Here is a 26,897-nt window from a genome sequence, read left to right as displayed (position 1 = left end):
GTTTCTTTAAACCTCGTTTCTTTAAATACATAAGTACGCTGCTAATTTGATCATATGCATTTAAAAAAATTTAACCACTAATCAAAACAATATTAAAAAAAAAAACTTAAAAACCCAAATATAAAAAACTAAATAATTTAGTTTGTCATCGCTCTACGTATTTAGAAAAGCAAATTTAGTTAGATACTCTTAAAGGTTTTGTGTGCTTTTTTTTATAATTTTTTTTAACTTAAGTTTTCTATTAAAAGTTCTTACGAAAAGAAATTTTAGTAATAAAGGAATAAAACCAATTAGACAATGCCCGATGATAGCTTCATGACTTTCTTTATAAGAGACCGTGAGTTCAAGTATCATATATAGGCTGAGCCCGGGTTTCCCAATTATGGGTTTCGTCCTAGGTGTGTGGGCCAGGCTACATTAATATGTTATTTAGATGAAATATTGATCTATTTGTCAGGATGATACGGGTATCCAAGCCTTTGTTGTTCAGAAAATAAAAAGGATGTGGCCTGTGGGTACCGTTTTACAGCTTGCCACTATTAAATGGACATTCCTTCGCACAAAGTTGTTACCCCCACCAAGCATAAATGACAATAACAATGATTACAAATGCTTTTTAATTATGTCACTACAAATCGTTACATTTATTTATGTTAACTGTTTGGATCTTTTGGTCACCACTAATTTTAAGTCTTAAAACAAGAACGTATGCTACCAGTACCAGCAAGTGCATAATTAAATGCTCTCTAAAATTTCTTCATCATCGTCATCATCCTACTTAGTATATCCAATCCAATAACAAAACTATGGTAGGGTCTAAGGAGGGTAAGATGTAGACAGCCTTACCTCTACCCTGTAGGAATAGAGAGGCTGCTTCCGGTGAGACCCCCGGCTCGATAGTAGTTTTGCATCAAGCCTTAGACATAAGGCACATAACCCTCAACCATCGGCACACCGGTCGATTGGTGCATGTACCATTGTCTTTCAGCTATCAACGCTACCACATGATGCCTGATTGACCTTTCGTCAATTTTAACGTTATTTTCACGTGATTAGTAAAATAACGTCAAAATTAGTGCAATTTCACTTTTGCCCACCCGAGGGTTCACACATATATACATTATATGCGCGCCCGCAAACAAGACATCTCACCGGAAGCAGCCTTTGTGGGCACAACAACTAGCTTTGTGGGCACAACAACAACTCTCTAAAATTTAATAGAAAAAAAGTACTTTAAAGGCAAGTCTTTGTGGGCACAACAACTAGCACGAGAGAACAAATGCCATTCCTTTTGCATGATGACAATATCCATTGAACAGATATATACCATATGGAGGTCTATAATATATTCGAGAATATGTTGACGCGAATAGTCCCACGAACACAACTTGAAGGCATGGTTGTTGTCGGATTTTCGAATTAGGTTGTTCGATATCAGAAAGTTTTGAAATACATTCGAATTTGAAATGAATCATATTAAAACAAAATTCGAAACTGTTTCGAATTGGTTTGTATTTGGGTTTATTTGAATTCACATGTATTACGAAAAAAGCTAACAAACAACGTATCTAAAAGACAAAAGTTATATAACTTATATTTGAATAATCAGATCGCTTCAGTTTGGAATTCATATATTCTAATTCGGTTAAGGGTCCAATTCAATTCAGTCCTAATCAAATTCGAGGTTTTTCAAGTTAAGTTCGAATAACGAACTTACACATCATAACTATCATATGTGTACCGTCAAGCACTTTATTTGTGGGGCACGTTATTATTAAGCTATATAACGTTAGGTCAAAGACATGCTAGTATACAAAAATCCACTTGATATATGACAAACCAAGGGCTCCCACATGTCGGTAGAGGATGTCAGGGGGTTTTCTCCTGGGGAGGTCTTGGGCTCGAGCCTGGACCGTCCAAACAATTAGGTCGGTTGAAATCTCCTCATAGGCTTCGAACTTGGGTAATGGATCCAAACGTTAAGAAAAAGTATAATTTGGCATTATTTCGGTAAGAGTAAAACACATTTGGCACCTTGTGGTTTGCAAATAGTTACAATATTCATTCTCTAATTTAACTTCAATTAACATTGCATGATCTGCTTTCATTGTTTTGCTACGAATTAATCTCTCGAGTGGATGCTTTTAGATAGTGTCAAATGATCTAGCATTTGTTTTAACATTGCATAACTTAAAATTGTTTTGCTTTCATTGTTTAGCATTTTGGATAGTGTCAAATGCCTTTCAGGCCCAAAATTTTATTAACCGCATGCCCAAAACGAGGCCTAAAATTACAGAGAAACCAAACTATAAGACAGGCCCACCAGAACATATACAACTAAGACATCACAAATATACAAAGGAAATTAAAATACCCCATAACCAGTAAGGCTGTCGCCACCCCAAGCTAATCAGCAAATCGATCTAGTTTTTAGCCAGAAAGTGGAGTCTTCTTTTATCATACAAATAACTCTATTTTCAGCAAATCTCTGGTTGTTAAAGGCTCCATCATTCGCATTTCCAAATCAACCATAATGTGACCAAGAATACCGCCTGTATCGTCATTTTCTTGATTTTGTCATTACTTTGATTGTCACCAAAGTCCAACATCTCCTTGACTGCAGCCGCATTCAACGGGATAGGAATTGTCAGCCATAAGCAAATATGCCACCAAATTGCTCGGTACATATATATATATATAGGGATATGTTATTGTAAAAAGATAATGTTTTCTAGGAATGGTAAGAATAATCATGGGCCATTAGATTAGGGGATCCAAGGGTTGAGATTTAAAATTACCAAAAACCGACATAGTTTCCTAGAATTATTCTTTTACCATAGGTTTTAATGTCAAATGTCAAAAATATATTGGTTCTTACCATTCCTATGAAACTTTTTATTCTTATTTGAACCATTTTCTATATATATATATATATATATATATATATATATATATAGGGTTAGGTTCAAATAAGAAGTTTGATTTTCCTAAGAAGGCTAGGAAGGAGAGTATTTTAGTCTAATACTTTAATCTCAAAACCCACTTACTTTAATCTCAAAACCCACTTAAATTAATTTCAAAAACCCACTTACATAAAACCCAATTACATCTTCACTTATCTCTTACAACCACCACTACTCCACCGCCCACCGCCACCACAACCGTCACCCACCGCCACCACCTCACCGGAAAATTCCGAAAAAACACAATGAAAAACACTATGAAAAACACAATGAAAAAAACACGATGGAAAAATACATTATGAAAAAAAAACACAATAAAAACACAATTGTATGACACAATGTACATAACACAATGGAAAAAACACTATCGTATAACACAATTTTGTAAAGCACAATTCGGTAAAACACAATTTGTAAAAAAACACTATTTTTTTTTAATTTTTATATTACAATATGGTACTCATATAAAAGATAAAAAGACACTCGTTATTATGGTAAATTTGTTTTTCAATAAAAATGTCGCAAAAAAAAGTTATGGACGTTTTAAAATGATGGGGGAATTTGGCATGTGCCTTGCATGTGAAGAGAGAAAGTCAACAAATGTGTTATTTTTTTTATGCCCTTTACCTTGTGTTCACACTTGATTTCCTCCTAAACTAATCTCAACCCTTCATATTCAAAATCAATGGACAAGATTACTTCTTATCATTCCTACAAAAAGTATACTTCCTATTATAACCTAACCCATATATATATATATATATTAACACTTGCATATTATTAAAGTACTCAGAAAACATATAAACTTTATTCTATCCTTGTTGGTATGGGCGCTTTTCTTTGTTGTCGATTTTAACTTGATGCGACTAGAATAACATGACGCCTGAATTGAGCCTATGGCAGGGTCCAAGGGACGGTACTTACTTCATTAAAAATATTCCATATTTTGAAAATGGCAACTGCCAAAGGTAGTTTCCTACCCGAGCAGTGGATATAAGATTTCGGAATCAATTGGTCATTACCTTCTCATCACCTGGTTCTCAAAGTTCATTCAAAATCATACGAAGCTCTTGCCAAATCTTAGTATTATTTGAAACAGAATTCGAAGAACCATCGAATTATTTTAATTTATAAGTGTATCACGACTCTCATATCATCCAGGAATTGAATCGCACAAGGTTGGTTCTGACTATTCATTACAATTTCGACTAAGTTTGTAATCCTAACTAGGTTTTAGAAACCACACGTTGCGGCAGACCGTTATATCATATAAAAAACAAATGTAAAAACTTTCAAACACCACTCCCATTAACTAAGACATCTAAGTGTGTTATCATTATTTGTTGTTCATTATATATTTTGTTTTTCTTTGTTTTTGTGTTTCTTTTTTTTTTGCCTGGAATCAGTTTAATTTTTCAAGCACCATTCTTGGTTTTTGGAATTTAGGATCACTAAAATCAATTGAAGGTTTAACTTTTTTTTCCTCTTACCCCAGAGGAACTGGACAATGCTGAAGCGCTCGTCTAATTAAGAACTATAAGCGCATTTATTGAACCTCACCTGAAAAATATGCCTAGGCGAAAGAATCGAAAGCTTTTAATAACTATGGGTCGCATAATTCAATCCGACACAATTAACACCCTTAGCGTGCCATTGGTTGTAGACAGGACTCAAGAGGGCAGATTGTGAAACAAATCAAATGTCAATAACATCTTAAAATTTGCAAACATGGAGTCAAATGCCAAAGTTATGTTAATGAACAAAGAGTCATTCATTCTCAAACAAAACATGTCACCAACATTAATTATCCACCACAAATTACATACTGATCATCTAACATAACATATGAATAATTAGACTCCACGCTATGGGCATCGTGGAGGGGATTTTTGGGCGCCGATGGAGGGGGAACACTGCCAGGGGCGCGGAGGAGGCTGGTGCGGAAGGATGGGGTGCCGTCTTGACGGCCGGTGTGGAGGAAAGGTGGAGGGGGGGGGGGGGGCACCCAAACTGTCCAAAATATGGCCGTTAAAAAAAATTATCCTTTCCTATAAATTCAAATCATTTTCCCAATTTTACTCAAACAAATTTCATTTTCACACTAAATTATAACTATTTTCACACCTTTTACTCTAAACCTTTGAAAGTTTCACAACCATGAATCCTAACTCGAACCCAAACCCGAACACGAGCTCGAGCTCAAACCCGAACCCGAACCCGAACCCAAACCCGTGGGATCCGAGTTGTATGTGGTTGGCTGGTTTGCTCGCAAATAACATCGACCTTAACAACCTGTTCTATGCAAACCAACACGGCTGATGATTCCTCCACCCATGCAACCGTTTATCCCCGATATTTTCTTTCGATCGCCAATGCCGTATACGTCTTCGCAAGTACCCCAAACCCAAATACCCAAAACACAAATACCCGACACCCAAATACGTGAAACACAAGTACCTGAAATGCAAGTTCGCCATAAAAAAATTCATAAAAAAAGAACCCGGATGACATTCGAACAACCGAAAAGGGCGAAAGACAAATGTGGGAAGCAGACGAGGAAATGGCGTTAGCGTGTGCGTGGATCGACTCATCCGAAGACTTGATTCAAGGTACATTATAAAAATATTTATATGTTTTCCATGTTTTATTTTTTTGTTTGCTAATACTAAGCTTTTATACGTATCGAAGGGGACGGCAAACATTCCCCAGAGTTTTGGGAAGAAAGAGTTTTGGGAAAAAATACGCACTAAGTTCTAAGGTGAGTACCGCGGGAATGATTCCGTCTACAACAAATGGAAGGCATTATGCACAAAAATAACCAACTTCACCAACATTCACACCCGCATTATAAACAACAGAAAAAGCGGCATGAGCGACGCCAACGTGATGGAGGCTTGCTTAAAATAATACAGGGCCGTTTATCGTGGAGATTTCAATATGATGGAAATTTGGAGACAATGCATAACCTTGCCAAAGTGGCATCCAGTCCTGACATCATCACCACCGCGACCGTCCAAACAGTCAAAGACAACGTCTACTTCGGAGTTCGGCCAATCAATCACCGTCTCAACCCATGTCGGATGGTCGTTGTCAACTTAATCTAAACGAGTTGGATCCGGAATTTATTTTTGATGAACCAGATGAGTTGCCACGTCCGTGCGGAAGAGATAAAGCCAAGACGGTGGCTAGAGGTGGAGGATCTTTGTCCAGAACGACATCCTCTATGAGTTCCAAAGTGAGCTTGCATTTTGACAACTTGGATCTTTGACACAATTAACACCCTTAGCGTGCCATTGGTTGTAGACAGGACTCAAGAGGGCAGATTGTGAAACAAATCAAATGTCAATAACATCTTAAAATTTGCAAACATGGAGTCAAATGCCAAAGTTATGTTAATGAACAAAGAGTCATTCATTCTCAAACAAAACATGTCACCAACATTAATTATCCAACCACAAATTACATACTGATCATCTAACATAACATATGAATAATTAGACGCCACGCTATGGGCATCGTGGAGGGGATTTTTGGGCGCCGATGGAGGGGGAACACTGCCAGGGGCACGGAGGAGGCTGTTGCGGAAGGATGGGGCGCCGTCTTGACGGCCGGTAGGAAAGGTGGAGGGGGGGCACCCAAACTGTCCAAAATATGGCCGTTAAAAAAAATTATCCTTTCCTATAAATTCAAATCATTTTCCCAATTTTACTCAAACAAATTTCATTTTCACACTAAATTATAACTATTTTCACACCTTTTACTCTAAACCTTTGAAAGTTTCACAACCATGAATCCTAACTCGAACCCAAACCCGAACACGAGCTCGAGCTCAAACCCGAACCCGAACCCGAACCCAAACCCGTGGGATCCGAGTTGTATGTGGTGGGCTGGTTTGCTCGCAAATAACATCGACCTTAACAACCTGTTCTATGCAAACCAACACAGCTGATGATTCCTCCACCCATGCAACCGTTTAACCCCGATATTTTCTTTCGATCGCCAATGCCGTATACGTCTTCGCAAGTACCCCAAACCCAAATACCCAAAACACAAATAGCTGACACCCAAATACCTGAAACACAAGTACCTGAAATGCAAGTTCGCCATAAAAAAATTCATAAAAAAAGAACCCGGATGACATTCGAACAACCGAAAAGGGCGAAAGACAAATGTGGGAAGCAGACGAGGAAATGGCGTTAGCGTGTGCGTGGATCGACTCATCCGAAGACTTGATTCAAGGTACATTATAAAAATATTTATATGTTTTCCATGTTTTATTTTTTTGTTTGCTAATACTAAGCTTTTATACGTATCGAAGGGGACGACAAACATTCCCCAGAGTTTTGGGAAGAAAGAGTTTTGGGAAAAAATACGCACTAAGTTCTAAGGTGAGTACCGCGGGAATGATTCCGTCTACAACAAATGGAAGGCATTATGCACAAAAATAACCAACTTCACCAACATTCACACCCGCATTATGAACAACAGAAAAAGCGGCATGAGCGACGCCAACGTGATGGAGGCTTGCTTAAAATAATACAGGGCCGTTTATCGTGGAGATTTCAATATGATGGAAATTTGGAGACAATGCATAACCTTGCCAAAGTGGCATCCGGTCCTGACATCATCACCACCGCGACCGTCCAAACAGTCAAAGACAACGTCTACTTCGGAGTTCGGCCAATCAATCACCGTCTCAACCCATGTCGGATGGTCGTTGTCAACTTAATCTAAACGAGTTGGATCCGGAATTTATTTTTGATGAACCAGATGAGTTGCCACGTCCGTGCGGAAGAGATAAAGCCAAGACGGTGGCTAGAGGTGGAGGATCTTTGTCCAGAACGACATCCTCTATGAGTTCCAAAGTGAGCTTGCATTTTGACAACTTGGAGCTCAGGTAACCGAGATTGCCAATGCTAAAAAACAAAAACAGGAGGAACTCATGAGGATGCATGAAGAAAGAAAGGCGATGCATGCGGAATACAAAGCGATGCATGAACAAAGACAAAAGGTTCACTTGGAGCGGAAGCGAGAAAAGGAATTCGAGCTCCTCACAAAAGATCTAACGCATCTAGATCCTCCAACGCAGGCGGCGATGGAAAAAAGAAAAGCAAATATATTGGCCAAATATGCAAACAAGGACGAGGACGACGAATATTAGTTATATTTTTATTTTTTTTATTTGTATGTTTTTTATTTTTTTATTTGCATGTTTTTTATTTTTATTTGTATGGTTTTAATTTTTATTTAAATTTAAATCTTAGTATTACTATATTATTATTTAATATATTGTTTAAAGGGCTTCGAAGCCCCCTCACCATAGAGGGGCATTATCCCTTGGGCTTCGATGCCCCCAGTGCCCACGTGGCGCTGACGTGACTCTGTGGAGGGGCTGCGAAGCCCCCCACCATAAGAGCATTCTTATCCAACCCCTCATATTATGTGAGGGGTGTTTTTATAATTTAGTGAGTGATTCAGGGTGTTGTGAGTGAAGAGTTTTTATATTTTAGAAAAAGTAGTGATTTTTCTGTATATTTGAAAAGTTATTGTTCATCCCCTATAATTTTTTAATATATTTTGAAAGTAACTGTGAGTAAAGGAAAAATAAAAGGTAATGATAAAAGGTATAAAAATTATTATTTAATTGAAATTGAGAGAGAAAACAAAGTGAGTTTTAGTGTAATTTTTGGTTTGAAGATAGAAAGTGAGATGAGAATGCTCTAACAGATAGCCTCAGAGATGATCTTGATGCCAGTATCGAAAATAATTGATACCAAAAATACTAAATATTGTGTTTCACATAGTAATGAACAAAGAGGTCACTCATCCTCAAACAGAACATGCCACCAACATTAATTTTCCAACAAAAATTACAAACAGATCATCTAACACAAATGCTCGGTTATGTCCTGTGCCGAACCAATCCCAAGTGGGTACCGAAAGTACAAGATACCATTTGTTCATCCATACACTACAATACGATGCTTAAGACCATGCGTATGGTTTTGCCCAAAACTCCCCAACCTTACTCTCCATTGGCCCGGAAGAAAGTCAACCCTCACCAGGCGTTTTCTACAAAACGCTCAAGCCCAAATTCACCCTCAAAACACCCTAGAGGTGTGTACCCAGGCGTATTAAGGATTTTCCATGCATAAATGCCCCACTGTATTTGGTCTCACAGCCGCTGATATTCCGTGTGTAGGCTGTGATATTCCGTACTACACAGCCTCTCATACAAACACGAAGCCGGAGCCATAGCAATAACTCGTGGACAAATATTAAGACTTGCCTTACTAAAGCTTAGGAAAACGTCATTGATGATGGTTGCCACTGCCGAGACCGATGGATGTGATGATCGGAAAAGGAGTAAGATAAATGGACGGTTTATGAACACTTTACAAACAAAATTATTATGTATTAGTAGGGCCATCTGAAAAGAAGCTTGTGAATTAGAAAATGGTGAATATGAAAAGAGTTTGGTTTGGTTTGGTTTGTGATGTGAGCATTAATATAAAGGTAACAAAAAAATAAGGGTAGAGATGGAAGTGTGACATGTGAGAGCATTCTCATCTAACCCTTCATTTTATGTGAGGAGTGTTTTTATAATTTAGAGAGTGATTTTTGGTGTTGTGAGTGAAGAATTTTTATATTTTAGAAAAAACAACTATTTTTCTGTATATTTGAAAAAGTTACTGTTCACCCCCTATAATTTTTTAATATTTTCTAAAAGTGTTGTGAGTGACGAAAGAGAAAAGTTAGTGAAAAAGGTATATAAAAGTATTATTTAATTGAAATAGAGAGAGAAAATATAATGATTTTTAGTGTAATTTTTAGTTTAGGGATAAGAAGTGTGATGAGAATGCTCTGAGAGGACGAAAAGTCAAAAAGTATACCTACAAATCTGTCTTGAGGTATTAAAGTAGCATGCGAGATGTTTAGTTTGGTGTTAGTTTGTTAAGTTTTTACCTTACAAATGTACGGTTTGTGAGCCACTTTATCAAACGAAATTTTGTGTCCGAGTTTGTTTATTAAGAAATTGAGCTTGTTCGTGTTCGTTCATGTTTGTTCATTAATTTTGTAAACAGGCACAAACGAATGTAGAGATAGATACATGAAATTTTTGAAAATAGGGGCATAATACAGATTAGCGGCGGCAGTGGGTCGATGCATCATGCAAAGAGATGGGAGGTAGAAGTTTATTCACGATGCATTTAAAAATCAAAATGAACCAATTTGAATTAGATTTTAATTGGCTTATACGTTGGACTTGAAGTTCGAAGGATAGACATTTGGACTAAAGCAAGATAATTGGGCTATCTATTACACTACAAATTAGTGTTGGACGATGTGCCTTGGGCCACCCTTCGAACACTGTGAATTCGCCAGTGCCGATGTTGCATCGCCTTTTCTGGCTTGGTTGCATGAGCTAGCGTAAAACATCGCGCCAAGGTGCGGTAAGGGTTGTTAAGGGCACGGACGGTGGCAGGCTAAATATCGAACTGGCAACGAGGGGGGAGGCATGCTTTTTATTGGATTGACCATGGTCGAATGACTTACCCGATACATGGATTTTTTATTTTTATTATGTCATTAAAATTGTCAATAAACATAGCTTCGGCCCACATCTTGGGTCTTGGGTTTATGATTCATTTGAGCTAAAGGCCCATTAAAGCTTAAGCAAGTAAACAGCGAACTTGCTAAGGCGTGAGCACGTGAAAGGGTTGTTGGGTACACGTATGTATCCAGAAGGAGAACCAATGGCAACGGCTGCTTCACTTTAACTTAACACTCAAGTAAAGTTCGTTTTTTTTTTTGAACTGCGAATTTCGTATCTGATGGATCGCACCCCCGAGCATGTCGAGAGTCCCAGCACCCCACACCTAACCACTTACGTTGTCTGAACCAGGCCCGCGGGTTTAGTGTAAGGCTAAGGCGTTCAAACCGGGAAAACCCACAGGCTGCAAAATGGCATTTAACAGGGTCTCTATCCCACCTACGATAAAACCGATTGGCTTCAAGAATCGAACTTGGGTCTTCCCAAATCTTCCATCACTAGCCCTTATGCCTCTGACCAGTTGGACTGGACATCATTGGCAAGTAAAGTTTGTTATTCTTGTTTCCTTTTAAAATCTTATATTTATATTACATTCTTCAGAGGGGATAAAGATGAAAAGACGAATTGAGTCAATGATAAAGAGTAAGTTTAAAAAAAAAATTGTTTGAATATAAAGGTATGTAAATAATTAATAAAAATGATTAATAGAGGATTTTAAATGACAGTGCTTTACGGTGTTATAGCTTAAGATGGTATTTTCTAGGTGTTTTGAACGAGCTCGTGGATTGTTGTTTAATTAATTCTCATGGCCAGAAATTCATAAGCCGCTGCAAGTTCAAACTGACAACATTTGCATAATACCTAACTTAAATCTTTCATTGCTAATATTCACTCAAAAGTTACAGAGATTCGAACTTGAGTTTCCACTGGAGAACCCAAACCTCTTACATCTGTGTATTCATTTATTTAGTTACAAATAATGAAATGTGGATAAATAGGTCGAAATAAATAATAATCGACTCAAATATACCTATAGAATAAACCATTAGAAATCTTCTGTAAAATAGGTGTGAAAGAAAATCTTCTAGATGGATCACCCCTGGCTTTACTTTCGTCCAATTCTAAATCCTTTCACTTTAGCCTCTGAAGTTTGAATGGATCAACAATAGTGAGGTTCAATAGATTTGTATAGCTTAATCATAAACGTGCTATTGTAAGCAGAACTCCACAGTTATTGTTAGGGCTGTAAAGGAACCAAACCAAACCAAACCGAATATGACGTTCATGTTTGTTTCTCAAAATTTTATTGCTTTATATATAATACTAGCTTTTGAATCCATGTATTACACGGGATTTGTTAAATAATAAATATAAATAAGATGCTTTTTTTTGAAAGGAATGAACAAAATTAAAGGTAAGAAGAAAATAAAAATATATACTACAAATAATAAGAAGTCTATAATCTCAAATTTAGAAATTAGAATGAGATGAATCATTACAAGTTTACAACAATATACAACATTTGTTAAAATTGTTTTGACTCGTTACCCATGGATAACTATAATGAAGAAGATGAGAGATTAGAAAATCAGAAGGAAAAGTATAACCCATTTGTTAAAATTGTTTTGACCAATGACTCATGCATTTGTATGATAAATAAGATGAGAAATTAGAGTATTATAAAGCAAATTATAACCCTTTTGCCAAAAATTATTTTAACCCATGACCCATGGATAGATATGATAATAAATGAGATGAAAGATTAAGGTAATTATGACCCATTTAACAAAATGTTTTTGCCTATAACCCATAGATAGGTCGAATGAATAAGAATGTGGAATTGGCACATCATCTTAAATATTTTCTTTTATTAGTAAAATTAGATTAGAGTTTTTACCTGATTGTTATCAATGTTTTAAAATTCTTTTTATATAACCGAGTCTTGAGATATTAAAGACACGGATACAAATTTTACTAAAAAAATGTTTTAATTTCAGCTTAACAAAAGCTAAATTCAAACACATAACACATGCCTTGAATATTGAATGATGTGCATGTCTTTTTATTACTTTTCAACAATTTCTTGATCTTCTAAGTTAAATACGCTACAACATTCACCTTATATAATTTCTCGAACATTTTGGTTATGGGACATACTACTTAACCACCAGAATATTCGTTTGGTTAACTTGGATTTCAAAGTTTCCCTGCTTTCTTTAACAAAGACCTAGCACGGTTTATCCACCAATCAAGCATGCATCAATGCCATCTCTCTATGCATCACATTTACTTTCTTTGTTTGGCTTGGATATTTGTTGATAATATCCATATAATTACACTTAATTTTAATCATACTTACACTAAACTAACATATAATTCATTATAGATAACTGCAAACAAATAACAACCAACTATCCTTAATTCCAATCAAATAGTTATCTCACCAAAAAAGTTTATAATAACAATTATAATTTGAAAACACACGCCAAACATCCAAACACCCTTCCAACTCAACAATACATCAACTAGGGTGAAAACGAGCCGAGCCGAGCCCGAGCTCGACCAGACTCGAGCTCGACTCGTTTAACTTACACAGATCTCAAGCTCGGCTCGTTTCGAGCTCTATTTTCAAAGCTCAAGCTCGACTCGTGTGTAGATTTTTAAGCTTGAGCTCGACTCGGACTCGGCTCGTTTACTATTTATCAATTATTTTTTATATAATTATAATTATTTTTATATATTTTTTCTATTATAATTTTATGTATAAAATAATATATATTATTTAATTATTTTTATATATTTTATAACATTTTATATATTAATTAATAAATATTAAATATATATATTTTAAAATTTTATATAAATGAGAGGCTCGTTTAGGCTCGCTAGCTGGCTCGAGCTCGACAATTGAGGCTTGGGCTCGGGCTCGTTTAATAAACGAGCTTACTTTTAGGCTCGAGCTCGGGCTTAGGTTCAATTAAGCTCGGCTCAATCGAGCTTTTTAACGAGCCGAGCTCAAATAGCTTACGAAAAACTCAGCTCGTTCGCAACCCTAACATCAACCAACAAAAATCATTACCCATTCAATGAAATCAACCCCAAAAGATAATACTTTTTAAGGGTAAATCTTTACCAACCCATGTTTTGCAGGTGTCAATGTGTCATAATGGTACATAACCTTAAACATCAAGGATACATACAAACTCTTTCTCACACAAATCTTAACGCGTTATTTCAGGCACCATCTATTCGCTCAACAAACATCATCTGTTATCACCTTTTACGTTTTCCTCTATTCAATTAGTCTAATTTATTATTTCATCCATTAACAAATAAGTTTTTAGCTAACTCATAGTCTACACACATACTTTTAAATCTACAAATTTGAATTTGTTTATTATGAGAATAATAATAGAATATAACCGGCAGCTCTATACTAATAAACAAGTAAATAACAATTCAACATTTTAACAAATAAGTAATAAAAATCCATACAAAATAAGTAATGACGACAATTTGGTTTTATGTATTTTGTTAGGTCACCCGTAGTGGACCCCCAAGAACAAAGAAGATGACCAAACTGAGAAATATTTCTTGGCCAAACATGTGAGCCCACCTCACTTTTATTTTTTTTATCTATCCTCCACCACTACACCACTAAAATACAATCCATTTTCTCCCTCAATCTCCCTCTCACCGCTACACCCTTAAAATACGATCCATCTCTTATTGACTGGGCGCCACGTGACACACTTCTCCCCCTATAGCTACGCATGATCTGAAAACCAAACTTACATATCAAAATTTTCTTACGTGTAACTAAAACCATAAATACCCGAATCAAACCAAGTTTGTAGATTTTCATCTTTATTTAAAGTAATTTACAAGAACTTGATAAATATATAACTCAAATATTTTGGCTCAAATGTATATAAATCAATTATTTATTAATTATTAATTAACAAAAAAAAACTATTCGACCCAAAATTTTTAAGCTCAAATAGTAAAACCGAAACAAAACCAGACAAAAGTAAACACCAAAAAACCAAAACCGAAAATACATATAACCGAAAAAGTTTCAAATTTTCAAAAACTGAAATTTCAAATTTATTCAGTTTTAACCAAAACCGACTCCAACCAAACCGTTTAGACCACTGCAAATAACTAATAACAATTCAACATTTTATATTAGACATAGGGAAAATTCTCAAAATGTCCCATTTATCGAAAGAGATTTCATATTCATCCCCTCTAATTTTTGTTTCCAGAATTGTCCCCAACCTATCGCGTTGCCAACGTCGTGTTTGCAAACCAATCACAGAATGACGTGTGGCTGGAGTTAGACATAGTCGAAGTGTTATTTAGATTCCAAGCGCTCTTGCTGCCGACGGTACGTGTCCCCAACCAATCGCGTTGCTGTGCTGCTCTTTAATTATATCTAGTCATCCCCTCATTATGTTTGTATTGGATCACGTCGTCTTCGCCTTATGTTAGTAGATCACGTCATCTTGGCCTTATGCAAGTAGCAGATAATGTTATATTGGCCTTATGTTAGTAGTGGATCTACTTTTAATGTAAGGCAAAGACGACGTGATCTACTACCGACATAATTGGAGGACGACTAAATATAATTAAAGAGCAGCCTGACGATGCGATAGGTTAGGGATAACATACCGTCAGTGAAGGGATAGCCTAGATAACACATCGCCAACGACTAATCCCAACCATGCGTCTTTCTAAAACTGGTTTGATAACATGTCGTCGGCTAGGTTGCAGACAACATGAGGACAATTATGGAAAAAATAAATTAGAAGGGACATTTTAGTAATTTATATACATTCATATTCAACTCACACACCTTTGACAAATTAACACGCAATCCATTCATACAATCACCATCATTCCTAGAAACTTCCCACCTCCTATATTATCATCATCACACACCCTTCTCTTCTTCATCTTCATATTATTATCAACCGACACCCACTTCACAATTCTCACAATTTCCTACAAATTTCACAAATTCCCATCTGGGTATCAACAAATAAGCAATCTTGAACCATGGAGGCCAACACCCATCAATCATCTTTCTACCAGTTCAGTGACCAGCTTCGTGTTCAAACCAACAATCTTTCAAATCTCTCGTTAAACGACTCCATCTGGAGCACCAATTACGCCGCCAAACGCCCGGAAAAAGACCGCCGGAACTTCGACATCCGCGTCGGCGGTCAGTTTAGCAACTCCGGCACCGGCAAAACCAACTCAGATTTTAATGGGTTTAACTTTGATTGGAAAATTGGGTCCAATAATAATAATAATGATTTTGGGATTAATGGTGGGTTTAATAAGGGGATTTATTCAAAACCCAGTTTGAATAATAATATTAATATTAATTTTGGTGTGAATAAGAAAGATGGGAAATTGGGTGAGGATAATAATAATAATAATAATAATAATAATAATAATAATAATAATAATAATAATATGTTTGGGGGTAAACATGGGAAGAACAAGAAGAAGAGTAATAATAATAATAATGGTAATGAGAAGGATGATGGTAATAATAAGAATAATAATAACAGTGTTGATAAGAGGTTTAAGACTTTGCCACCGTCGGAATCTTTGCCGAGGAATGAGACTGTCGGCGGTTATATTTTTGTTTGCAACAATGATACTATGCAAGAGAATCTTCAAAGGCAGCTTTTTGGTATGTTTTTTTTTAATCTGCTCCATTTTTCATATATGCGTTAATTATAAGTAGTTAAGTTATATGCTTGTGTACTTGCGTTGCTAGATTTTTTTTTCAAAGATTTAAGGTGTGAAAAAAATTTTTTTTTTCTTTTGCAATTGTAGATGGTTAATTATTTTTATAACACATCTAGATGATAATGGTGTATAGAAAAATGAGTCAAGAATTAAACATATTTTTAGGTCAATGTTTGTTGTGGCCACAAATTAGAACATGGGCTGGTTTTGGATGTTCTTGACTCTTTACACAAGGTCAAATTTTAGTTTTTGGAAGATTTTACAAATTGGTTGCACATTTTCTTTTTTCTTTTCTTTTTTTTTTGAGTAAAAACTATTAAGCATAAGTTTTTTTCCTAGATTTTGTTGTACAGATTCGAGTATAATTATGTTATGAACTTACATCTAATTTTTCATAATCTGAATTTCAGGTTTGCCCCCTCGATACCGGGACTCGGTCAGGCAGATCACACCTGGTTTACCTCTTTTCCTTTACAACTACTCCACCCACCAGCTCCATGGTGTTTTTGAGGTAATCAATCGCATTCATTGAACTTGTAGAGGAAGTTTCGTGTAATTGATTTCTATTTCAATAAAGATACTTTTAAAATTGAAGTTATAAGTTAAAGAGCATATGTTGCAACTTTAATAGGCAATGTGACCTAATAGAATATTGACATGGAATTTGGTTTCAATGATTAGGCTGCAAGTTTTGGTGGAACAAACATTGACCCGACCGCATGGGAAGACAAAAAGAACCCTGGTGAGTCACGTTTCCCAGCTCAAGTGCGAGTCATCACTAGAAAATTAGCTGAGCCGTTAGAAGAAGACTCGTTCAGGCCAATTCTTCACCACTATGACGGCCCTAAGTTTCGCCTTGAACTCAACATCCCTGAGGTAAATTACCCTTTTACCCTTCCGGTCCTTTGTGACACATTTCGACATCCAAATCACTTGAGAGAAAACAATTGTTCTTGTTGCAGGCGCTCTCGCTCTTGGACATATTTGATGAGAACAAGAACTGAGACGCATTCGAGGAAAATCCAAGTGTATTATTATAAAAGAGAATGAGAGATGTATTAAGCCATATATATGTAACTAATATATGTTAATATCGAGCTACTATAAAGAAAGTAGTACATGTAAGTATGTAACCATGAAGATGATGGTCCCTTTTGGTTGTTTGGCTCAGTATATATGCTAAAATACGAACTCGGTTTGAATAAATGAAATATAATGCTACTTTTGCGACTTTTATTTATATGCCAAGATTTGATGTTTGTCTTTTGATGTGATACTTTTAACATCCTATAATATACTACACACCTAATCTAACTCGTCTGCTATAGGATTTGAACGCTCGACCTTTAAAAAAGAAGCGTTTCTTTTTATGTGATATAGCAGATATTGAAAGCATACCAATAGAAGGTTCGTTTAATATTAATTTGGTTATGGTTGAACGGTTCAACAAACAAACAGGTTCAACATCACAATCTTGAAATGGACAAAGTGGTTGGGGTAGGGGTGGTTTGGACCATTGAATGTTTTGACTTGGCATGTGGTCCAAATCTTGACACTTTCTAATATTCTAGAATTCTATTTTTCTAGATGATCAAAGTGATCATTTTGAGTTCTTGTCAAGTCAAAATAAAAAAAGGTATCAGATCTTTTTAAAGATTTTCATTCCGCAAGCATTTTGAAGCAAAAATGACTATACTAAGGTTAATGTACAAATAAGTTAGGAAGTCAACAAAAAGTCAAAGTAACGACTGTGATAAAAGTGCTGGTAAACACCAAAGGTTTCCACCCGCCTTTTGACCTTCGCACTTTTCTGTGTGACGAGTCAACGGAGGAGATTGATTTGGGGTTTGAGATGAGATCCCAAAGAATCTTGAATGTCACTACAGTGGTGACGGAAAGACTTGCACAAAGCAAAGCGTGCTCGGCCTTGTCGTGTCTTTCTTCATCGTTTGCAATCTTCTCTATATCTTGTCTAAAAAAAAAAATTTAACACCGATTAGTAATAATCTACTAATGGGCCCACGAGACATAGTCTGCGGCCTAGTTTTCTTTAACCGTCTTTTATGAGCATAATTCATGGATGCAAACATGTGAAAAATGCATTTCTATTTACTTTTCAATGACAAATGATGAGATTCAAGAAATAAAGCTGAAAATTGAGGTTTTATACGACCAACTTTACCTTAACATGATGTTTTCTTTAACGACTGACTCCAAACGAAAAGACAGAAGCCTTCCATGGCTCCAAGTCGGTAAATGCTTTCTCCTGAAATTTTTAACCGCGCGTAAATAAAATAATAATTAGTACCTGAAGATGACAATTTCAACCCATTTGTTGGTTAATGGGTTATATTTCTCACTCTTAACTAGTCAAATGAATAAACTTTGGGAGAAAAAAATGTCGGCATAAAGTCATGATGTATTAAAAAATATTAAAAATCATATATTATTTCATTAAATAAAATATATTTATTATTGTTACTTTAATTATTTATAAAATTCAATAAAATTAAATATAAATGTTTGCAGGTCAGTCACGGTCTGCCAAACCTAATGGGCCCAGGCAAAAAATTAACCCGTTAAGTAATCCAATCTCGCTCAGTTTGATTGGTTCTGCATGCTTCTTCAATAGAACCAACCAAACTGAACCATCTTGGGACCACTTCAGTTTCCCGTTCGAACCAATTTACCATGGTCTCCTTCCACGGCCAGAACCCCTTGATCTCCAGCCGCGCTTGCTCCACGAGCCCCGAATACTTCACAATGTCCTTATCAAGTTGTGGAAAAACATCCCCTTGTATCCTATCCAACTCATTAATATTATCCTCTAACAACAACAATGTATCTTCCAACAACCTAACCTTTTGCATCAAAATCTTTAAAACAGCATCATCATGTATCCTTCCATTACCTTTAGTCACACTGTCAGGAACTTTCATCACAATCCCATCAATCTTTCTATCAAACTCGTCATCCGGTTTCCTAAACCTGTTATTATTCGTTAACACAGTCCGGTTAACGTTTGACAACTTTCTATCAGTCGATTCCCCTGACGCCATAATAAAATCTTCAAGCATTTTTTCCATTGCATCGACACCAAACGCTTCTAAAACACTAAGCGTGCAATAAAACTCCGACCCATAATGAGTTATCAAGCGTAACATTATGTATCGGGCCCATTTTGGTTCGGGTAACTTAAAATACTGTCGATGTTTAACGTTTTCCGCTACAAATGTTCCAAGTTCATACCATGTTTCGGTTGGAAAAACCAAACTACCGGATAATTCAAATTGTTTGAAATTTGACGAATGATGTTCGAAATTTGCGATTGTTATTGCGTCAACTAATATTTCTTCTGCGAGCTCGATGACTACATATTTATCAACAACCAAACACGGGTTTCTTAAATCTTGCACCTCTGGTTTCTTTATCATGAGCCACAACTTTGGCTCCTTTTGACGCGGCTGCATAGTTGTACTTGGTTCCATCCGGCTCGAGCCGATGGGTGATGTCGACTAGCCCGCTTGGCCCACCACTTAACCCGCTACCTTCAAGATTAGCTAAATGGGCTCGGCCCGTTTGCGCCTCTTCTTGTTTATGCTCTAAATAAATGTCTTGAACTCGTAGTTCACAAACGAATGTCGAATAACATAAAACTTTCCAAAATAGTTCTTCGGTCGGGCTTGTGTCTTGAAGCGGGCTATCCTCGGTTTCATCAAGGTCGGGTTGGTTAGTTGTTGAGTCGTTATAAAATGTAGAGAAATTGAACTCTAAACGAACCGGGTCGATACGATTTAGAGCTTGATCTTTAAGGTGTGGATATGAGCTAATATTAGTAATATTCTTACTAAAAACACCTGAAATCCCTGCAAGAATTACATCAAATGTAACTCCAATTTTCACTCACTTATGAGCAGGGGTGCAAACGAGCTGAGCCTGAGCTCAAGCTCGGCTGGTTCAAGCTCTTTTTTCTAAGGCTCAAGCTTAGCTCGTGTGTTATTTATTAATTGATTTATCAACATTTTTAACTATCTTTATATATATCGAGCAGTGGTGAAGCTTAGATGAGTTCGTTGTCTGTGTGTGTGTGGGGGGGGGGGACTCAAAATGTATTGAAAAAATTATAAACGAGGGGGGGAGGGGCTCAATTTTCAGTCAAATAGGTTCATTTACGTTATGCATACAAATTTTCGGTCGAAAACGGGTAAATTTACACTACTGTGAAAAAATTGGGGGGGGGGGGGGCACTCACTAAGCTTCGCCGTTGATTTCGAGAAACCTTAAATGAGCTAAAGCTCAAAATTTAGTTATCTTTATGCATAGAAGCCCGAAAGAGCTAAAATTTAAAAATACACAATTAAAAGAGTTTTATTTGATGCTCGAGCTCGATAAGGCTCGGCTCGTTTCAAGATTTTTATCGATCTGATCTCAAGTAGCTCGTGAGCAGCTCGGCTCGTTTTCACTCCTAATTATGAAACAAAACTAGGGGTGTTAATCGTGTTGGGTTGGCGGGTTGAAAACTGCAACCCGAACCCGACCCATTTATTATTCATGTTAAAAATTTCAACCCTACACGGACATTCGGTTCGATCCGAACCTGACTGCCCCGCGTATTACACGGGTCATGTTAGTCAACCCAAAACCCTCTTTTTTAAGTGTCAGGTTCGGGTCGTGTTAACAATTAGGCAAAACGAAGAACAAATTGTTAAATCCGTGATCCAAGATCAGGTGATCACATACATGCAACGAATTCAATGCCAAAACAATGTAATGTAACAAATCCAATAAATATTCGGTAAATAAACCTTGATTGGGGCGAAACGTAGAGAAGGAGATGATGAATAATTTAAGGTTTTCTACGTCATGAATGGTGGTGGGTTTCTTCTTCATAATCATATCGATCTCGTGGTTTTTTATAATTTTTAGTTACGTAAGAGTGGACAGGAGGCTGTCTTACGAGGATCAACACACGTTTTGTATTCCGCCAATTTTGGAAGGGTGTTACATGAACATAACATGTTTTTGGTGAATCTCTCATTGGTCCCTTAGGTTTGAATAAAATGGTTTAGTTTAGTTTAGTAAGTTAGGGGTGTTCAGTATTTGAACCGGACTTGAAAATTTGAATTTTGAATTTAAATTTCGTATTTAAACTCGGTTTTTGAAATACTTGAATTGAATTGATTGGAATTTGGTAATCGATTGAATAAAAGTTTGTGATTTATGATTCGAATATACCACTTCTAAGACTAAGGTTTACCATTTAAATGTGAATTTCGAACTCGGTTAAAATCAAACTTCTAATTGGGAGGTAATTCGAATACAATTTCAAAATTTGATGATTTGAGTACGTGACATTTAATTTGTGGAATGCCCTTAAATATAAAACAATCAACCTTTAGGAATGACAATGAGATGGATAATGAAACACGCTCTTATATCTTATTATAAAATTATGCTTCATGTTGGCCCATGATCGTTAATTCGTTAAAAAATATTCATTAAGATTTTCAAGCATATTTCTTTTTCTTACAATTCTAATATTTATATACATTTATGGTAACGAATGCGAAAAAATGAGAAATGATAGATTATATACATATCATCATTATAATAAAATGTTTGAAATGTTTAAAATATATATAATTTTAATGATAATATTAATATAAATCCCAATATTTGTGTACATTTTATAGCATATAAAATACAAAAAGAATGTCATCAAAATACATAATATCAAAATTAAAGTTTGTTATTCGTATACAAAAAAGAAAATAAAGTTTTTTTTAAGTATAAGGTTCAGGTAAATAAGTAGATATCACCTAATATCATGTCAAATTCAAACGATTTTTTTGTCAACTCCGTATCCAGCCAGTCTCATACCCGTCCCTAATGCTTTAGATATTTTAACCGCCTCATACTTTTTAACCATTTTACATCATACTTTTTAACCATTTTACATCCCGTGTATGATAATTGCATACGCTTGTTATCGTATCTTTTTTTTTAATGCGTGACAGTTTTTAAAAGTAATTTAGTTATTATCTATTTCTAAAAATGTGCTAATCGTGGGTTTGTAATATTAATTTGCGTGTTCAATTATCAACGAATGATCAGATTACAATCATTTTCTCAAATTCGTTGTCATCTTATCATCATGTTCTTGCGGTCCAACCACAGGTTATATGTAGTGTTGTGCAAATATTAGATCAGAATGTAACTAACTTATATTATATGCAGTGTTATGCAAATATGAATTGTAATTTATAACCCCTCTTGTAAACTTTAATGACAACAATTACCAATAAAAGCACAATTGCACAATTGTGTACAGTGTACACACACGTAAGGGTTTTGCTTCATCCTGCATATTGATACTAGTCGGTGACTCGTTTGGATCATAATCATCAAATACTTCAAAGTCTAGCCATGGACCAACAAAATATAGATGTCTTCTCCATGGATTCAACATATGAACATAAGCAAATGATAATGTTAGCATCAATGCGTTATTTATCAAGCTTCATAGACGGGTAGTGGTGGCATGACTTGAGATTCAGGAGCTTGCTAAAGAACTCATTGATGCCAATATTATCAGTCACCTAATTGGAGGTGACATGCTGATGTTCAAAATTGTTTCATGTATTATCCTAAATAAACAGGAATTGAAAATTTTGCATAACGAAGCATGATTGGTAATATAACGAACATGAGACAGTGAGTAGAAAGTAATAAAGCCATCCAGAACACATTAGCACGTCTGGATTTTGTCATCAACTGTCGTTAAATAACTTGTTAACACAATATAAAATAATCATTTATTCCTTTGCTTACATTCCAAATATATAAAATTCACCAAATTTCGAACCCCAAGGGACACAGTCACCCAAGCCGTTGAGGTTTTTATAATATCGTTTTGTTTTCACATTGATATAAGAGATATAATGTTATTAAACATAATACATTGAATGTAACAATTTTTTAATATCAATTAGTAAAAAGGACCAAACAATGTTAGTGATGGGTGAAACATAGGGTACCTTATGGGAATGGAAGCCGATCTTTAACAACAAATTATGTCGAATAAGATATTTAAGAAGTTTACTGATCAGTAGAGGTGCACAAATCGGTTTTTTTGAAAAAACCGGTTCGGTTATTAACCGGACCGGTTTTTTTTATCCAGAAAAAAACCGGTTCGGTTAATAACCGGACCGGTTATTAACCGGTTTTTATTGCTGAAAACTCAAACCGGCCAAACCGGTTTGGACCGGTTTAAAAACCGGTTAGAACCGGTTATTAAACCGGTTTTTTATAACCGGTTTTTAATAACCGGTCTAACCGGTTAACCGGTTTTTTTTTTTTTTTTTTTTTTTTTTTTTTTTTTTTTTTTTTTTTTTTTTTTTCTTTAGGGTTTAGGGTTTAGGGTTTCGTTGTTAGCATTCTTTGCTTGGAAGATTAAAAACACATAACTTTCATTTATAGCTTTTACATTAAAAATACAAACATTAAATCGTTATCGCATATTCGTAACTCAAAAATACAAACATTAAAGAATGCTTAGACACGATTACATTAACAAGTTGATGTTTGTTACTCATTTTCTTCGCTACCCGATCCCGAGCTATTCCTTAGGTAATCGTCGTACGCGGCTTCTTCATCGGTCATTGGTTAAATGTGTCCTTGATTGACCTCGTCTTCATACAAGGCCGCCTCATAGTCCATTTCCCCCTCGAGTGAGCGTTGATGTTGTGCCCTGTCTAAAGAGTCCAAGTAATCCTTGTAGCAAATCGACATCTCTACAGCTGCTGGAGTGAGTCGAGTCCTCCTAATCGATATAACCCTGCCAGAAACAGAAAAAGCAGACTCCGAAGCTACCGTGGAAGCTTGGACCGTTAGTAAATCTTTGGCCATGGCGGCGAGGATCGGAAACTCATCCTCCTTACCTCTCCACCAAGCCAGCAAATCAAGACTTCTAAATTCATCCGGAGTCATGTGTTTCACAAAGTTGGTACCACCATACCTTCCAAGTTCACTGCTTGGGGTGTTTACCCTTTGACGTTTACCGGCGTCTTCCCAAATCATGTAGTACATCCCCATTTCAAGGTCGGTTTGGGATTGGGATTGGGCAACAGCTCTTAACGAGTCATGAATTTGGGAAGACGACCCGTGTTTTGTAAGGTAAACATCATACATGTTTGCCAATGTGGTGTTGAAATCATTCTTTAAAGTTTGGCTATAATAGGGGTTTTGATCGTCGTTTAACCCTAGCTCATCACAAATTTTTTCTATTAAAGCTTCAACACCACCAACATTGATGCAAGGGTTTAACGCAGCCGCACAGGTCAAAACAGCGGGTAGTTGTTGAAAATATTTTATAAATTTTTCTTTCATTTTTGCACCCATATCAAAATAAGGTGCACCCCTACAATGAATTTCAGTCAACTTTGTGCACATGACAGCAATTTTTGGTAAAGCAATGGGGCTTGTTGGATAGTAAACCCCGGATAAACTAGTTGTGCAAGATTTAAAAATTTGAAGAACCTCCGTAACGATCTCAATCAATAACCAGTTTCTAGGATCGTACGGTGCACATTTACCCCTACTTGACATTATTTGATGAAACGCAACTAGTGATTCTTTTTGTTGGATGGCTTTCTCAAACATATCACAAGTCGAGTTCCATCTTGTTGGACAATCCCAATTGGGCCCCAACCATTGACAATTAGCTTCATCACAAAATTTTTTGTATCTTGAAAATGTTTTATTGTTGCTAAAAACATCTCGTAACATTCTTTTAAAATTGTTTCTTTGCGTTTCGATCACGTTTAACCCATCTTGCACGGCCAAGTTGATAATATGTGCAATGCATCGGCTATGAAAAAACGCTCCATCACAAATAGGTTTATACTTTAATTTTAAATGGCCAACCGCGGCCGTATTGTTGGACGCGTTATCAAACGATATTGAAAAGATTTTATCTTCAATCTTGTATTGTCGAATGACTTTATCCAAGAGTTTAAAAATATTTCTACCCGTGTGCGGGTAATCAAACAATTGAAACGCAACGGTTCGTTTCATCATTTGCCACGACCGGGGGTCAACCCAATGAGCCGTCACACAAATGTATGAGTCGGGCGAACCATTAGGTACCGACCACACATCCGTTGTTAAGTTCACACCAGTTTGTAAGTTTGAAAAGTATGAAATTAGTTCGGATTTAGCGTTTTTCCATGCTTTAAGCATATCTCTTCTAAGGGTCGAACGACTTACGTGTTGGTAGCGTGGTTGAACATACTTTTGCATCATCTCCGTGAATTGAGGGTTGTCGAAGTGGTTGAAAGGAAGTGATTGTTGAATCACAAAGTTGCCAAACTGTTGACGTACCGCTTCAAGGTCGTACGTAAACACCGTTCCTTGATTCGTCATCTCCGGCTGCGAACTACTTCCGGATTCGTCCTTCAAGACCTTGCAAGAGGGCCTTTCTACATGAGCTCTTAAACTGGAGTTTGCTTCTTTGTTATAAAACTTCAAACAATGTTTGCATCTAGCTTTTTGGGTTCCGTTAGACATTTCGCATAGGTCGAAATGTTGCCAAATATCTTGGTTTCGTTTCGTGGGGATGACCCGAACGACGGTTTCTCCCGTGTTCGAGGCACCCATGTTGACCGATGAAGCAGCACTTTGGGAGGCCATGATAATCGACTACGAATTAAGAGTGGTATACTCGAGTATGAAATAAACGACTACGAAAGAAGAGCGTTTGGAGTTATAATCGCGTATGAAATAAACGTTTAGAGCTTTTGGAGTTGTATAATCAAGTGTGATCTAACCAATACCCAACCTAAACTATATATAGATGTTTGTGGGGGTAAAAAAACCAAAAAAACGGCTAAAAAAACGGGCAAAAAAAAAAAAACGGCTATAAAGCCGTTTGGTAACGTTCGAAAACCGGTTTAACCGGTTAACCGGTTATTAAAAAACCGGTTAACCGGTTTTTTTATAACGGCTATAAACCGGTTATTTTAAAAACCGGTTAACCGGTTTTTTAATAACCGGTTATTAAAAAAAACCGGTTTTTTTTATAACCGGTTATAAAACCGGTTTTGGCTCCAAAAAGTATAACCGATACGTAAACCGGTTACGTAAACCGGTCAAACCGGTTTTTAAAAAAACCGGTTTTTAAAAAACCGGTTTTCCGGTTAACCGCCCAAACCGGTTCCGTAACCGGTTTTTTTGAACACCTCTACTGATCAGGTAATGCCGAAGATGATGTAAAAGTTTGAATTACAAATAATATAAAACTAAATATTCCCCTGCTTTTTATGTATTATAATAAAAAAGAAATTATCGGATCAATTTGTATTTGAAATTTGAAATATTAGTTAGGAGGTTTTGTCATGGTTATCTCATTAATCTATGTTTAATCATTAAGAAAAGCTAAATTGTAAATAACTTTAATTTTTATATCTGGTTATTACATGAAGGGCTAACTAGTTAATTTCCACTACGGATGTGCGTGGTGCGGTATGGTGTGGTTTTGGGTTAAAACCAAACCGAAAACCAAAACTTCGGTTCGGTTTTCTATTTGGATTCGGTTCGGTTTTGATTTTTTCGGT

At 36.2% G+C, this 26,897-nt stretch overlaps 1 protein-coding gene across 1 annotated transcript; it reads left to right on the top strand.

Annotated features, from left to right (window-relative positions):
* Window positions 1-15,495: 15,495 nt before the first annotated feature.
* Window positions 15,496-17,501, top strand: LOC143541587 (DCD domain-containing protein NRP-B-like). The gene is made up of 4 exons (XM_077034375.1): window positions 15,496-16,225; window positions 16,695-16,795; window positions 16,966-17,160; window positions 17,247-17,501. Exons 1-4 carry the CDS (start codon window positions 15,580-15,582, stop codon window positions 17,286-17,288), a joined length of 984 nt encoding a protein of 327 aa, XP_076890490.1. The 5' UTR covers window positions 15,496-15,579; the 3' UTR covers window positions 17,289-17,501.
* Window positions 17,502-26,897: the final 9,396 nt, after the last annotated feature.

The sequence above is a fragment of the Bidens hawaiensis genome, unplaced genomic scaffold (assembly GCF_021521415.1).
Source record: "Bidens hawaiensis isolate Kalapana, Puna unplaced genomic scaffold, B.hawaiensis_p1.1 tig00012613_1, whole genome shotgun sequence".
Lineage (NCBI taxonomy): Eukaryota > Viridiplantae > Streptophyta > Magnoliopsida > Asterales > Asteraceae > Bidens > Bidens hawaiensis.
This window is presented reverse-complemented; position numbering and strand designations above follow the sequence as displayed.

Coding starts and splice junctions, on each gene's coding strand:
- LOC143541587 (XM_077034375.1), top strand. CDS start 15,580: ATGGAGGCCAACACCCATCAATCATCTTTCTACCAGTTCAGTGACCAG. Junction 16,226..16,694: donor TCTTCAAAGGCAGCTTTTTG/GTATGTTTTTTT, acceptor TCTGAATTTCAG/GTTTGCCCCCTCGATACCGG. Junction 17,161..17,246: donor TTGAACTCAACATCCCTGAG/GTAAATTACCCT, acceptor TTCTTGTTGCAG/GCGCTCTCGCTCTTGGACAT.